Source organism: Grampus griseus, assembly GCF_964374135.1.
Source record: "Grampus griseus genome assembly, chromosome: 8".
Lineage (NCBI taxonomy): Eukaryota > Metazoa > Chordata > Mammalia > Artiodactyla > Delphinidae > Grampus > Grampus griseus.
This window is the reverse complement of record NC_139002.1, coordinates 100,873,630-100,887,377: the sequence shown is the minus strand read 5'-3', so window position 1 is coordinate 100,887,377 and position 13,748 is coordinate 100,873,630. Positions and strand designations below refer to the sequence as shown.

Sequence of the window (13,748 nt, the reverse complement as noted above, 5' to 3'; positions counted from 1 at the left end):
TGCCCTTTTAACACTGCCCTACTAGAACAGCTCTCCTCTCCAAGCGAGAATATCAGAAATGTGCTAGGGCTTCCCTGGTGGCGCAATGGTTAAGAATCTGCCCGGCAATGCAGGGGACAGGGGTTCGAGCCCTGGTCTGGGAAGATCCCACATGCCGTGGAGCAGCTAATGCGCCACAACTACTGAGCCTGCACTCTGGAGCCCGCGAGCCACAACTACTGAGCCTGTGTGCCTACAGCACATGCTCTGCAACAAGAGAAGCCACCGCAATGAGAAACCTGCATGCCGCAACGAAGAGTAGCCCCTGCTCGCCACAAGTAGAGAAAGCCCGTGCAGCTACGAAGACCCAGTGCAGCCAAAAATAAATTTATATTTTAAAAAATGTGCTAAGTAGGATTTGCAGGATTGATTTTCCCTGCAGTGGTTAATAAACTGGAAAAGACCAGGTAACTCAACTTCAAAAATAAGAGGAAAACAAACCACACGCTACCTGCTACCACAGGGGACAGGCCCTTAACTAGAGCTACTGCGCTGAGGTGGTAACACCTAAGTCTTCCCACCTCGGCCCCATCACCATTACTGCAGGCTTAGAATTGAATTACCTGAATGAGAAAATGGAGCTCAGGAAAACTCCCTGGCGGTCCGGTGGTTAGGACTCCACGCTTCCGCTGCAGGGGGCACAGGTTTGATCCCTGGTCGGGGAATGAAGATCTTGCATGCTGCGTGGTGCAGCCAAAAAAAAAAAAAAAAAAAAAAACAATAAAAAAAACGGAGCTCAAATAAGTTGTGTGGCTTGCTTCAATCTGGAAAACTGGTTTCATTTGTCAACTGCTAGAGACAGAGCAGTGAACAGATACTAAGATCGAGAGTTTGAAAACTACTGGTCTTTAGTCCTACCTGCTTAATCTGTTGAAATATTGTCAACTTAAATTTCAGACCACTTAAGTGTCCTTGGTTAACTTTAAATGGCAGTAAGTGATAGGAATGCTACAAAATTAGAAACTCAAACAGGACAGCCCCCTATCAAGTTTTATTAGGATTATAAAAATTTCAGAGTACAAAAACATCCCACCTCTACGAAAAACAGTAACCTGAAGCTGACGTCACAAAGGGAACAAAAAGGGATTTTCGAATGGCAGCTTTCACGATTTACAAACTGGTAAATGCTTGGATGCTATGAAGTAGTTGATCTAAATTGTGAGGATTTCTCAGAGGAGCTCCTTTATCTCACACAGTAGGTGGAAAACTAGAAATTCGTTCAATTTATTAAAACTCCTTTCCCAGCAAGATAAGCTAGGCACCATCCTCTAAATGGCTGAAGTACTGCCAAAGCCGCTTTGACCATTGTATGGAGCACAGTGCCATCTCGTGGCCACTCAAACCACCCATTACTACAGTGCAATTCCAGCATGTTAACTTGGAGTGAAAAGAACATTTTAAACTGCCTGAAACCTGAGGCACTTGAGATGTCTTCAAATGTTCTCAAAGAACAGGACATTCTGGTTACTTTTATAATTTTATTGACTCTTTTCTCCTTATATCTTTCAAAACAAAAAACGCAGCATCTTATCCCAAAGTTTCAACTCAACTAACTGCCTCAGAGAGGCCACGTGAAGCACCACCACTTTATGCCTCTGAATAACCACTGTAAAGACTAGAGTTATGTACATAGCAAGTTCAGGTTTCTGCCCACCTTAGGACACACAGCTGGTAATCAAACCCTTGTTGCCAACTCCAGGGACTCTGCCTGTCTTATGTCCCGGCAGCTCTTCGCGCCTGTTTAAGACTGCATCTTCCTGATGGCTACCCTTTAGGGTGGGTCAAGGCTGAGCCAAAGAGCACAGTCTAGTCCCCCGGTCACCTCCCACCAGCCCCCAGTTGCCCAGGCAGGAAATCATTTCCAGTCTTTTGTCTCCACCATTTATCTCCCTCTTTCTTCTTCAAAACTTGTTGCTATCACTTTCATGTAACAATGGATTCAGTGTCCATTAAATGGCCTGAGAGGCGGCTTCAGCCTGACATACTTTTCCTGAGCTAAAAAAGAAGAAAACAACAAACCTCTGTGGCCTTTCTGCCATGAGATCACGTAACAAAGGGAAAAGCACTACTGAGCAGGGTGGTGCTAGGGAAGCAATGCAAGGCCCTCCCCACCCCCACGGAGGTTTCTCCCGCGCCAGCTCTTGCGGGGACAACACGGCAGATATGCTGGGGTCAAGGAGGTATAATGAAGGGAAACCCGTTTATTTTCCCCTTTTGAACTTCCCTGCTGCCCCAGTCTTGGCCTTCTTCTTAGCGGACCCCTTGGGTTCTGGCTCCTTGCGCTTAGCTGAAGAGAGGGAGCCGGTCACCTTGAAGAAATCATCCAGGCGGCCCTGGGTGCTGCCCTGGCGGCTCTTGCTCAGCCTCCTGACCCCGCTGCGGATTCGCTCCTCGGAGAACTGCTTTTCACCACACATGAACTTGACGAGCTCTTCTTCGTTCGGCTCGCTCCACTTCAGCTCCACAGACTCCGGGTCCAGCACCTCGGGCTCCAGGAAGAGCTGCTGGGCCTCCTTGTGGAGCCAGTTTTCCGGCACAGGGTACTTGTTGGGGTCGAGCCGACGCAGGATCTCCTCGATGCTCTTGTGCTTCTGGATGAGGTCCACGGCCCGCTTGGGCCCAATGCCCCGAATGGTCTCACAGTAGTCACTGCCCAGCAGGATGCACAGATCCACAAACTGCTCCTGGTTCAGGCCCAGCTCCTGCAGAACCCGGCTCAGGTGGAACTCCTGGATGGGCAGCTTCTTGGCCTCGCTAGCAGTCAGGTGCCGCATGAGCACGGGGCTGCCAAAGGTCAGGCAATCCATGTCCTCGGTGGCCGCGGCGTAGACTCTGCCGGCCTTCACCAGGGCGGCGCAGCTGGCCTCAGCCTCGCTGGGCGCATCGAGGTATGGGATGCCCATGAGGCTCAGGAGATGCTTGCACTCATCATTGTGCTGCTTGGTGACCTTCACCAGCCGCTTCGTAAACTTCTCCACCTCCCCTTCGGCCCCAGCAGCCTGGGCCTGCTGCAGCTGCTTCTCCGCCTCAGCCCGCCGCTCGCTGCGTTTGGCCAGCTCCCCTGACTTCAGCTGTGGCGGCTTGCCGTCAAAAACGTACACGGGCTTGATGCCGTTCTCCATCATTCGGATGGTGCGATAGAACATGCCCATCAGGTGGCTGGTGGTCTCACCCTCCTCATTCTGCAGCACATCCCCCCCTTGGCGAACAGCTATTAGGAACTGATAAATGCTCATGGAGGCATCGATAGCCACCTTGCGGCCAAAGTAGCTCTTGATGTCATTCTCCCGGATGGCACTGGGGGCCACGTCGGCAATCAGTTTGGCCAGTCCTTGAATTCCCATAGCAATACAGAGGGACAGCTAAAAGAGAAACGCAGGTAAGACAAGGAGGAACTTAAAGGATGCAAAAGGAGGAAGGGTTACCAGGGGTGCTATCTCACCCACTTCACGCCCTCGGCTAAACGTATCTAGCACAACAAAACGACACCAAGTCAGCACCTCGGAAGATGAAAAGAACAAGACAGGCTCCCATCGTCAGGAAACGTACAGTCTAGTAAGGAAGTCCTCACAATTCATACTAAGGCCTCCTGAGAGTTAACTAACAGACAAAAACCCCGACAAAGTTTAAGTGCGTTTTCCCTGCAGAACCCACTCGATCCTTTGGTTCGTGCCTCAAGCTGCCTGCTTTGCTAGAACGTGTACCGAGGGGACAATGCCTCGTTAGCCGGGGCATCCTCCCCCTGCGTCCGACAAACGCAGGCAGGAAAGGGATGTGAACGAGTGTAGCTCAAAACAATGTCTCCCCTCCAGGAGCTTAGACACAATACGCAACGACCTCATGAGCTGGGAATTATCTTCTTTCTACAAATGATGAAAGAGGCTCGGAAGTTAAGCGACTGGCCCCGGGCTCAGAGCGGGAAAAGTGGCGGGCCCGCCTGACCGCGAATCCCGCGCTCGCTCCGCCCCGCCCGCGGCAGCCGCCGGCCTTCCCCAGCACCCGGGGCAAAACGGCCCGCCGCTCTCGGAGACGCTTCCGGAAGGGCTCACCTGGCCTCTGGAGCGCTCCGGCGTGGCCCAGGACAGATCTCAGCCCAACTCGCTCCTCAGCCCCGCCGCCTCCTCCGCACTAGCCGCTGATACACTCTAGCTCCGCCGCCTTCCAAAGCCCGCGCTCCCGTCACGTGACCTGCTGCGGCGCACAGCCTCCTGGGAAGTGTAGTACATGCCCCGGCCCTCTCGGCCAGCTTCTCTCACGACAAACAGTCCCGCCAGGGTGAACGGACTCGCTCAGCGAGCCGACCCTACCCTTCTCTACCGCTTGCCCCCACTCCACCCCGGTCACCCCGCAGGCCTCAGATCCCGCCACACCCGAAACCACACGACTACAAATCCCACAATGCCACATGTGCAGCTGCACTTCCTCTTCCGGCTGAACAGCGCGCCTGCTCCTGCCGACGTGTTCTTCCGGTGGCTGAGCGGCGGATTACCCTGTGTCCGGCAAAATGGTGAGAGGGTTGAGGGGAGTTCCGGATGGGACTTCGGGGACCCCTCGGGGCCCGTCCCGCGCCCTGTTTTTTCTCGCAGAAGCCTCAGATGTCCAAGGTCCAGAGGGCTGGAGGCTCCTGGATCCTTCGGCTTGGGCTGAGGGGCGGGGAAGGGAAGCCCCTTGCCGTGGACTCCTTAGGCTGAGGTTTTGATGGCATGGGCTTCTGATCTAACGATTTATAAGGATGAGGAGCATGGGGAGCATTTCTAATACCTTCGAGCTTTTATCTCTGTTACTTGTGATCAATCTGTTACCCCTGTCTGGAAAGTTTTTCCCGCCTGCCGAACTCGTACTCATACTACACGGTCCCGGGCAAAAGTCACCTTCTTGATGAAGTACTAACAACTGTCTCGGGCACTTGTCCTCTTTCTCCTGGGAGCCCCGCAACCTATGTACAGACCTCTTGCCACGTGTCATGGACTTCTTTGTTATTTGCCACGCCTCCTAGTGACCACCATCTGACGTGCCTCTGGCCCTGGGATGATGTCTATTCATCTTTGTATTTCCAGTGCCAAACACTGGGGCCGGCAATTGGAGGCTCAATCAATGGCAGCGATTGTCTTTATCATTTTTAGGGGGGCATAAATGTTTACTGAATTGAATTCCAGTGTCTCTGAGAACAATGAGGTCAATTTACTTCTCTAGAGTTGTTGTGTTCTGGATTTTAGAAGCGTTGGCTGGTGGGTGACAATGGAAGTTAACATTTGTACAGAACTTTACGTTTACAGCCCTCTTTCACAAGCATTATCTCATAATCTTCCCTATAACCTTGGGAGGGAAACAAACACCTATTGAGCAACTACTCTATGCCAGGCAGTGAGTTAGACGCTATTGCGTTTGTCGCCTTTCTTAAATCATACGTCAGCCTCGTGAGAGAGTTATTATTATAATCACTTTACTGAGGCTCATGTTATTCAGTAGAGCCAGAATTTTATTTATTTTTTATTTTTAAAAAATATTTTTTACTTGTTTACTTACTTATAATTTATTTAATTTATTTTATTTTTGGCTGCCTTGGGTCTTCATTGCTGCGCTTGGGCTTTCTCTAGTTGCAGCAAGTGGGGGCTACTCCTTGTTGCAATGCCTGGGCTTCTCATTGCGGTGGCTTCTCTTGTTGCAGAGCCTGGGCTCTAGGCACGCAGGTTTCAGTAGTTGTGGCATGTGGGCTCAGTAGTTGTGGCTCGCGGGCTCTAGAGCGCAGGCTCAGTAGTTGTGGTGCACGGGCTTAGTTGCTCCACGGCACGTGGGGTCTTCCCGGACCAGGGCTCGAACCCGTGTCCCTTGCATTGGCAGGCGGATTCTTAACCACTGCACCACCAGTGAAGCCCCAGAATTTTAAGTTATGTCTTTTGCCTGTAGGTCCTGAGATTCCTTAATTGTGTAATGGGAAGAATACAAGATTAGGAGTTGAGATCTGGGTACCAGTCCAGAGTCTGTCTTTCAGCAGTGATTCTGAGCTTGACGTCTACAGACATGGGTTCATAAGGCTTCTAAAATTATAAGCAGACTTTTTCTTGTATGCGGTTTGTCCCAGGCAAAGAGTCCATACCTTTCATCACGTGTTTTTCATGGTGGCCGGTGGCCTCAGATAATGTTAAGGACCATTGCATTGATCTGTAGCTAATCAGTCACCTTCTGTGTGCCTCAGCCTCTGACTCTCAGCTGCCCATCTTGTCTCATATTGAAAAGACAAAGTGCCACCTTAGTTTAAGATGTAATTGTTGTCATTCCCAACCGGAATCATTTGACGGTGGTTCTGAAGGATTTCCACATTTCCCAAGCTGAAATAAGCTCCTAGCAGTCACAGCAGCACGAGGCTCCGTGATAACCCCATAGTGCCCCCAGATTGAGGTCATGGGATTCTTTGATGGCTCTGATCTCACGCCTTCCCTTAGGAGCTTGAGGCCATGAGCAGATACACCAGTCCAGTGAACCCGGCTGTCTTTCCGCATCTGACTGTGGTGCTGTTGGCCATTGGCATGTTCTTCACCGCCTGGTTCTTCGTGTATCCTTTCACTGAGCAGCCAGTGGGCCAGAATTAGTGAGGTGGGAAACTGAGGGAGGGACCATGCTGGGTACATGCACCCTGCCAGTTTTGTTCCGGTGTGGGGACGGGGGATGGTAAGGAGGTTGAGGGAAGGCTATTTGACGTCCAAAGTCAGGTTGTGGCCTTATTTTCCAGGTTCAGGTGAGCTCAGTTCACTCCTCCGGTTTCCAGGACAGTGAGCAGAGGGGCCTGGCTGGACTGGAGGCTAGGTACGGGGCCCTGTGGTGTGCTCAGGTGTCAGGAGGTACGAGGGCTAGTCCCGGCTCTGCCGCTCATTAGCTGTGTGACCTAACCCCTCTGGGCTTCATTTTCTTCATGGGTGCTGGAAGGGTGGTAGGAGCACCAGAGTCTAGGTCACCTCTTGGGCCCCTCTGCCCGGAGCCACGCCAGCCACCCCTTTGCTTCTCCTTAATTGCCCTGCCAGTTACGAGGTCACCTCCACCAAATACACTCGGGACATCTACAAAGAGCTCCTCATCTCTTTGGTGGCCTCGCTCTTCATGGGCTTTGGAGTGCTCTTCCTGCTGCTCTGGGTCGGCATCTACGTGTGAGCTCCCACGGGTAAGAGCAATGGCAGGGTGGGACACTGGAGAGGCCTCCCCACGCCCACATCAGCGGGGTCCTTGGGCCTGCATGACCCCTTGGTTAATGGAGTGAGACTCAGCAGAGTGGATAGGGACACCACACACAGGTGCCCCTTTCCCTGTCTCCTAATGGGGATTTGAGCCAAGTGGGACCACCTTTGTCAGTTCTGAGGTCTCCACACTGTCCAAGGCCTCGACCTGGCTCTGGGATATACTACGTAGGGCTGTGGGCACAGGCTTCCCGTGGTTACACATCTGCATTCTTACCTGTCATACGCAGTGATTGGAGAGCCGCTGGGGGGTGACCCAGCAAGGGGCCAGGATCTGGGACTTGCTTCCAGGAGTAGCCTTTTAGTTAGTTTCAACGTTTTCAGTCATTGAAATAAATTTTGACTAAGCGACAAAAAAAACCACCCACAACCTTGCTGCAGATGACCCACCAAACAGGTCACTTAGAATCCGACGGCTCTGGTGGCCCTGCTTCCAAGGACTGTGCCCGTCAGCGCTTGCCCCAGGAGCGTAGGGGTTCAGTGAGAAAAGCGGATGGAAAGAAGGGTCACTGCTCTCATTCTGATACCCCTCTTTTTCAGGTACCAGCCAGGCGGCTTCACTGAATCCCTGCTTTTGTAAATTAGTTTTTTTTACTATGCCAGAAATGTCCCACCTGCTGCTCACAATAAAGGCAGATGTGTGACAGCCCTGCCTGGTGCCCGTCCTGCGGGGTGGGAGTGGTGCAGGTGCTGGGACCCACGACTTCCCCAGTCCCACCCCTTCCCGTTTCACCTGCCTTTCAGGTGGTTCCTGCTTGCTGGGAAGCCCTGCCCTCTGCCTATGAGAGGGCTATGGGGAGTGTCTTATCCTTAGAATTGAGGGCTCACCTGTGGATAGGAAGGGGCTTGGCCTGCCCTCCACTGTGGCTTCTAGTGTAAACTTCTGTAGGAACCCGTACCAGTCAAGTCTGCCCTGGGCCAGTCCCCTCCTCTGAGTGGTGCCGGGGACCCTCGAAAGGCTCAGCTTTTCCCTAAGGTGGCTACTTTTAACCCAGCCAGGGCAGCAGTAGGTCCGTGGGGTGTGGCTAGGGGAAGGGGCTGCTGCATCCTGTTCCCAAGCCGGGCCTGAAGCTACGAGGGATAATGGGGTACGAAGCATCCATTGGGCTCAGGAGCCCCAGTTGGTCCCAGGCCCACAGGCAACCCCATCTCCCACCAGAGCAATCTCAAGAAGATGGCGAGGCAAGCTCAGATACAAAGCAGTATTTATACATTTATTTATATACGTATATTTACTTCAGAAAAGAACAGTTCAGGGGACAGGAAGCAAGCAGGCCTGGGGCTGCTCCCCTCTGCCCACTCCAGAGTCAAAGCTCAGGGGCCGGAAGGGGCGGTTAAGTGGGAGGGAAGGGGCGCACTCTGCACACGCAGGCTTTCCGGGGGGCGGGGGCACTTGTGCATCGAGAGGCGCTGTGTACAGCTCGAAGCCTGGGGGAGATCGGCCCAGTGGCTACAGGAGCAAATGCCAAAAGGGAGAGCGGAAGGGAGGGGTAGGCTGCTGGACCCGGGGTAGGGGATGGAGCCACGACACCCACTCACCGGCACCCGCCAGGCAGCTGTCAGCCTCCAGCGGGTGGCCCACTGGCCTTCCCTGAAGCCCCTTTCCCTCACTGGGCTTAAGGCGACTTTAGTCCAAGGTTGACCTCCCCCCGCCCCCCGCCTCGGCCCCAAACTCAGCACTGAGGACCCCCTCCCCAGGCATGGAAACAGCCAGCTGCCAACCAGATTGGGGCGATGCTGTGTCCAGATGGCTCCAGGGAGCAGTGGAGGGTCACCTTCCAGTTAAGCACAGGGGGGCTGCGGTCCAAGAACTTGTACCCCCACTGAGGAAGCCCCAGAATCCTATTAGAAGGGGCAGGGCTCGGTAGTTGTATGGCATTTAGGGAGGGTTCCCCCAGTGGGAGGAAGGAGAACAGAGCAGCGCTAAGTAAGGCTCGGCCGCCAGCATGGTGTGGGCAGCCACGTAATTCCTATGTCGGAAGGAGGAGCCACACTGGGGAGGGGGCTGGGAGGCTAGGTATCCTTGCTACCCCCATTCCCCCTGTGTTTCCCTATCCCTAGGAGAAGTGCTTTGACATCCATAGCAGAAGGGGGCCCGCGGTCCCTAGGCTTCTTCAAGATCCAGGTCTCCCACAGAAAGGCCTCCCACTCAAAGCTGAGAATGAGAGGTAGATGGGGCAAGGCCTGGCTCCCAAAGCGGTGGCAGAATATCCCAGGGCAAGGATGGCATTTCCGTCCCCATTTCTGAACCCATGGCAGACACGACGAAATGATTTCCACTCTCCTTCCATGAGCCTGGATGTGGCCTCAGAAAGCTCCAGATACCCACTAAGAAAGGTTAACGTTGGCACTTGAGATAAGACTTCTTCCGTAACCCAAGCCCACCACTCTGCTCCTGGGAGGAGTGGGCAGAACTGGGACTACTGCCGAGCACGGGGCCCCCAGCCTGGCTGTCCAAGCCCAGCACAGGAGCCCTCGAATCTGGGGAGGTGAGGCCACCAGCAGACAAGAGTGGAGGGAAAGGCCAGTCCTGGTGGTCGGGAGTGGGGTGGGTGTCTCAAAGCTCCCTGGGACGGATCAGAGCCAGGGCCTTGCCTTTCAAGTGTCCCCCCGGGGCTCTGGCCCACTCCGGGCTTTCAATCTCCATCCTTCGACTCCTGTCCGGGTTTAAGTGCATTTTAGTAATTATTTCATTAATAACAGCAAAAGCTATTTGCATCCACCCACCAGACGAGACCAGCCTGCTGCCTCGCAGGGATTCCCGCTCCTCTGCTCAGAGACCTCTGTGAGCTCTGGAAGCTCCCAGGGGCCCAGGCCGCGGGGCCGCAACGCCATCTGGGGGCTCACAGGGAACTTCCTTCCCTTCGGGATACTCCAGGTTCAAGGGTCCAAGGCTTACCTGGCCCACTGGCTCCCCTGGTTCAGCCAGGCACTAAGTGTACACAAGGCACGTGGTCGGTCGCCAGCCCATCCAGGGCTGGCTTCAGCTGCCCTGGGAGCTCTTGGAGCCAAGCTCTCCCAGGGAGAGGAGACCTCCTGGGCCATGCTTAAAGCTTAGAAGTCCAAGTCCAGTAACAGTCAGACCCTAAGAAGTCCACTACCTAGCCCTCCCCAGGGAGCAGCTTCAAGGGTGAGGGCTGTCTGCCCTCCACTGACTCGTGGGTCCAGCCAAGTCTCTGAGGGCTCGAGCCAAGCCCCTGCCGGTCTCAAAGGCGGACGGGTCCTCTCTCCACAAGAGGGGTGGCTCCCAGTCGCAGAAGGGGAGGCAGGAAGGGTAGGCTCTGGGCCGAGTCACGGGCTTCCCCCGCCTCTGGGGCGCTGCTGCCCACCAGCCCTCCATCGGCCGAATCCGGACACATGTGAATCAGGCCGGCCTGGGCCCGGCAGGTCTCCCTCCAGCGCCCTCCGTGGTCTGGGGGCGCCGCCAGCAGGCCCAGCAGCTCCAGTGTGAGGACTTCCAGTTTCACCAGGCACGGGGAGGGCCGAGCCGCCTCAGTCCCTCCAAGGAAGTGTCAGCGGCGGGCTCCAGTGTAACACCATGGCGTCCAGTGTGGAGGGGCGCCCGGAGCCCCGGGCCCAGTGTAACACCATGGCGTCCAGTGTGGAGGGGCGCCCGGGACCCCGGGCCCAGTGTAACACCATGGCGTCCAGTGTGGAGGGGCGCCCGGGACCCCGGGCCCTGCTGTGGCGCTGCCTCCCTGGGCAGCTCAGTCACACAGGCGGTAGAAGTGGAAGTAGTAGTCTGCGGCCGGCCAGACCGGGGCCTCCAAGCTGCAGTTGGCCTGACCCTGGAGGGAAGGGCAGTGGGAACCAGTGAGGTGGCTCCGGGGGGGGGGGATGCCAGAGCGCTCCCCGTGCTGACGTCGCCGGACACTGCCCATGTCCCGCCATGTGATCTTCAGTCCCCCCTCACCCCCAAGCCCCACCCTGAACCTCTGGGGGCAGACGGCGCAGGTGCTCACCAGCAGTGCCACCCGGAAGTGATAGGTGAATCTGCGGAAGGACAGGATGGTTACTGGCCACTGGTGGGAGGTGCCCTGGGGAAGGAGGGGGGCAGAGGGGTCAGGACAGCTGCGCAGCCCCCCACCCCCTGTCCCACCCCAACTGGCATCCCCCGCCATGGCCGTCGCAGCCCTGGCTCTGTGGCATGGTTTACAAAGTGGAGAAGCAGAGATCTGAAGAGAGATCGCAGGGTGCACTTTCTACTTCGGGGAGCAACAGCGCCCACCGTCTGTGTGTACTCCGTGCCAGGCAGCCGGGGGCCCACAGCCGCTGCTCTCTTACTGCCTTCCCTCTCACCACTGTGCTCCGGGCACATCCAGGTATTTTGCTCACCCCATCCGCACTGCAACCCACTGAGGCGGTGCCGCTTACAGACGGGGACAGTGCTGAGTCACCTGCCTAAACACCGAGGCTGGGCAGAGCTGGGATTCCAGCCCTCCCCGCCCAGGGCCTGAGCCTCTTCAGGGCTCTCACCCACTCCATCCTCTACTCAAGCTACTTTCTGCACCCCTTTTCTCCCCGGCTAGAGAGTGCATTCTTGGAAGGCAAGGCCTGTTTCTTCCCTACCTCTGTCTCCCCTCAGCTGGGCCCAGCACAGGGCCTGGGACAGAGGAGGCCCCAACAGCTATTTGTTGAATGAACACACGAGTGGGTGAGAAGAAATTCCCTTAACTTGTGTTGAGAGTCACAACTTCGGGTCACATGGCCAGGGAGGAGCCCGACGGTGACAGGTTCCCAGACCAGGAGGCAGCCCCCTCCACACAGCCCAAGAGATCTTCCAAAGTCACAGATGGAACAATGCCACTGCCCCCGCCCAAGCTTCAGGTCCAGCCTCCTTCCCATCTCCCCGGGCGCACAGCCCTCGCCACGTTTCCAGCTCTGCCAGCGCGCCATGCTCTCCCTGGCCGCCAGGCCTCTGCACCCGCTGTTCCCCTACTCCTGGGACGCTGTTCCCTTTCCTTTCCCCAGCTGATCCCGTATTGCTCTTCAGGTCTCATCTTAATCAAACATGACTTGGGGGCAGCTGGCCTGACCCTGAGGCCACACAAGGTCAGCTCTCCCTGCCACGGGCTCCCAGGACGCCCTCCACACGCCCTCCCCGTCTCCACCATTGCGCTCACCCCAGGTTAGGCCTTATGGAACTGTTTTCCTCCCCAGGCCTTCGTCAGGGCAGGCACAGGGCCGGAAGACACTCAGTGGTGAGCAGTGCACGCATGCCCCGCTCCCTGCGACACAGAGGCCCAGGCCCCAAAATGTCCTCCGTGGAGATGCCTGCACTCTTGACTCCAGCTCCCTCTCCTCTCCCGCTTGGGAGCCCAGATGTGCCGGCGCGGAGGAAGCTCCGGCCTGGCTGGCCCACAGCTTCCCAGTCTCCTACCTGGGTGTCCTGGTGGGCATGGAGGCTCTGTGGAAAGCCCCCCTCCTCACACGGCTCCTCCTTTGACATCAGGCTGCACAGCGCCACGGACACGGGGGCCGAGGAGCTGGGAAAGACCCAGTTAGCAGGGAAGTGGGGTTCCGAGCTCCTCCAGCCCAGCCCGCTCCCAGCCAGCCCTCCACTCTACCTCCCTCACCCCGGTGAGACAGGGCACTGAATCCTCACAGCCTGAAAATGATGCGTAGCCGTCAAGGCTCTAGACGGCTACAAACCCTTTTCCATCCACTGACCCACACAGCCTTCACGGCCCCTGGGAGGCAGCAGCGCATTTCCCAGATGAGGAACCGATGCCCGGAGGTTGCCAGGTCACACAGCCAGTGAAGCGTGGAGCGGGCAATAAAGCTAGCACCCCTCCTCAGCCCCTCCCCCGGCTGCCTGGGACCACTGGGTCCCCATCCCCCACGGCGGCACTCACTTCATCTGCAGGGTCAGGCGGAGGTGCAGCGGCGTGCTGCTGCTGATGGGGATGTGGTAGGTGACATTTCCAGGCCTGAAAGGGCAAAGCTGGCTCCTCAACAAGGCCACCCTGCCCTGCACCCCCCCACTCCCATCAACTCCTCAGCCCCCAGTCTACAGTGGAGCCCTTCAGGGGCCTAGAAAGGGGCTGCCCCACCTTGAGGGGAAAGTTCCTCCCTGAGGGGAGCAAGATCTGAACACCTGGACCGCCTGGGCTCATGTTACCAGAGGGAACCTGTCCTGGGGCGGGGGTGGGGGAAGGGAGGTAGCCAAGCCCACCTGCAGGCATCCTCTGAGGAGCAGTACTGGGACGTGATGGGCATCGAATTCTCCAGCACCTGGATGGAGGTCAGGGACGGCACTGGGTCTGCAAGGAGAGAGGCCACTGGTGCAGGAAGGAGCGTGAGAAGACAGGACACAAATGAGAAGCAGCCAAACCTGTCCTTGCCCGAGACTCGAATCAGTCATTCACACCTCAGCAGGAATAAATTTCAGGTTATTCTTTCCAGACTCCCACAACGGCTGGGGTCACGCCACCATCTTCCCCAGCAGCCCTAGGACTACACAGTTCCCATGAGCCTGAG

At 56.2% G+C, this 13,748-nt stretch overlaps 3 protein-coding genes across 3 annotated transcripts in view; 1 reads left to right on the top strand and 2 right to left on the bottom strand.

The window, feature by feature from the left end:
- Window positions 1-1,023: 1,023 nt before the first annotated feature.
- On the bottom strand, window positions 1,024-4,195 carry FEN1 (flap structure-specific endonuclease 1). The gene is made up of 2 exons (XM_082659598.1): window positions 4,089-4,195; window positions 1,024-3,401 (listed from the first exon to the last, which is right to left on the bottom strand). Exon 2 carries the CDS (start codon window positions 3,381-3,383, stop codon window positions 2,241-2,243), a length of 1,143 nt encoding a protein of 380 aa, XP_082515724.1. The 5' UTR covers window positions 3,384-3,401; window positions 4,089-4,195; the 3' UTR covers window positions 1,024-2,240.
- A 290-nt stretch (window positions 4,196-4,485) lies between these two features.
- TMEM258 (transmembrane protein 258) lies at window positions 4,486-7,912 on the top strand. The gene is made up of 4 exons (XM_082660824.1): window positions 4,486-4,546; window positions 6,483-6,592; window positions 7,059-7,195; window positions 7,809-7,912. Exons 1-3 carry the CDS (start codon window positions 4,544-4,546, stop codon window positions 7,183-7,185), a joined length of 240 nt encoding a protein of 79 aa, XP_082516950.1. The 5' UTR covers window positions 4,486-4,543; the 3' UTR covers window positions 7,186-7,195; window positions 7,809-7,912.
- A 2,922-nt stretch (window positions 7,913-10,834) lies between these two features.
- The window catches only part of MYRF (myelin regulatory factor), a 31,426-nt gene continuing 28,512 nt past the window's right edge, over window positions 10,835-13,748 (bottom strand). Inside the window, exons 22-26 of the mRNA XM_082661216.1 lie at window positions 13,444-13,549; window positions 13,124-13,198; window positions 12,649-12,754; window positions 11,231-11,305; window positions 10,835-11,056 (exon numbers count right to left, since the gene is read on the bottom strand). Coding sequence (XP_082517342.1) covers window positions 10,976-11,056; window positions 11,231-11,305; window positions 12,649-12,754; window positions 13,124-13,198; window positions 13,444-13,549 — 443 coding nt within the window. The 3' untranslated portion in view covers window positions 10,835-10,975. The remainder of the gene's footprint in view (window positions 11,057-11,230; window positions 11,306-12,648; window positions 12,755-13,123; window positions 13,199-13,443; window positions 13,550-13,748) is intronic.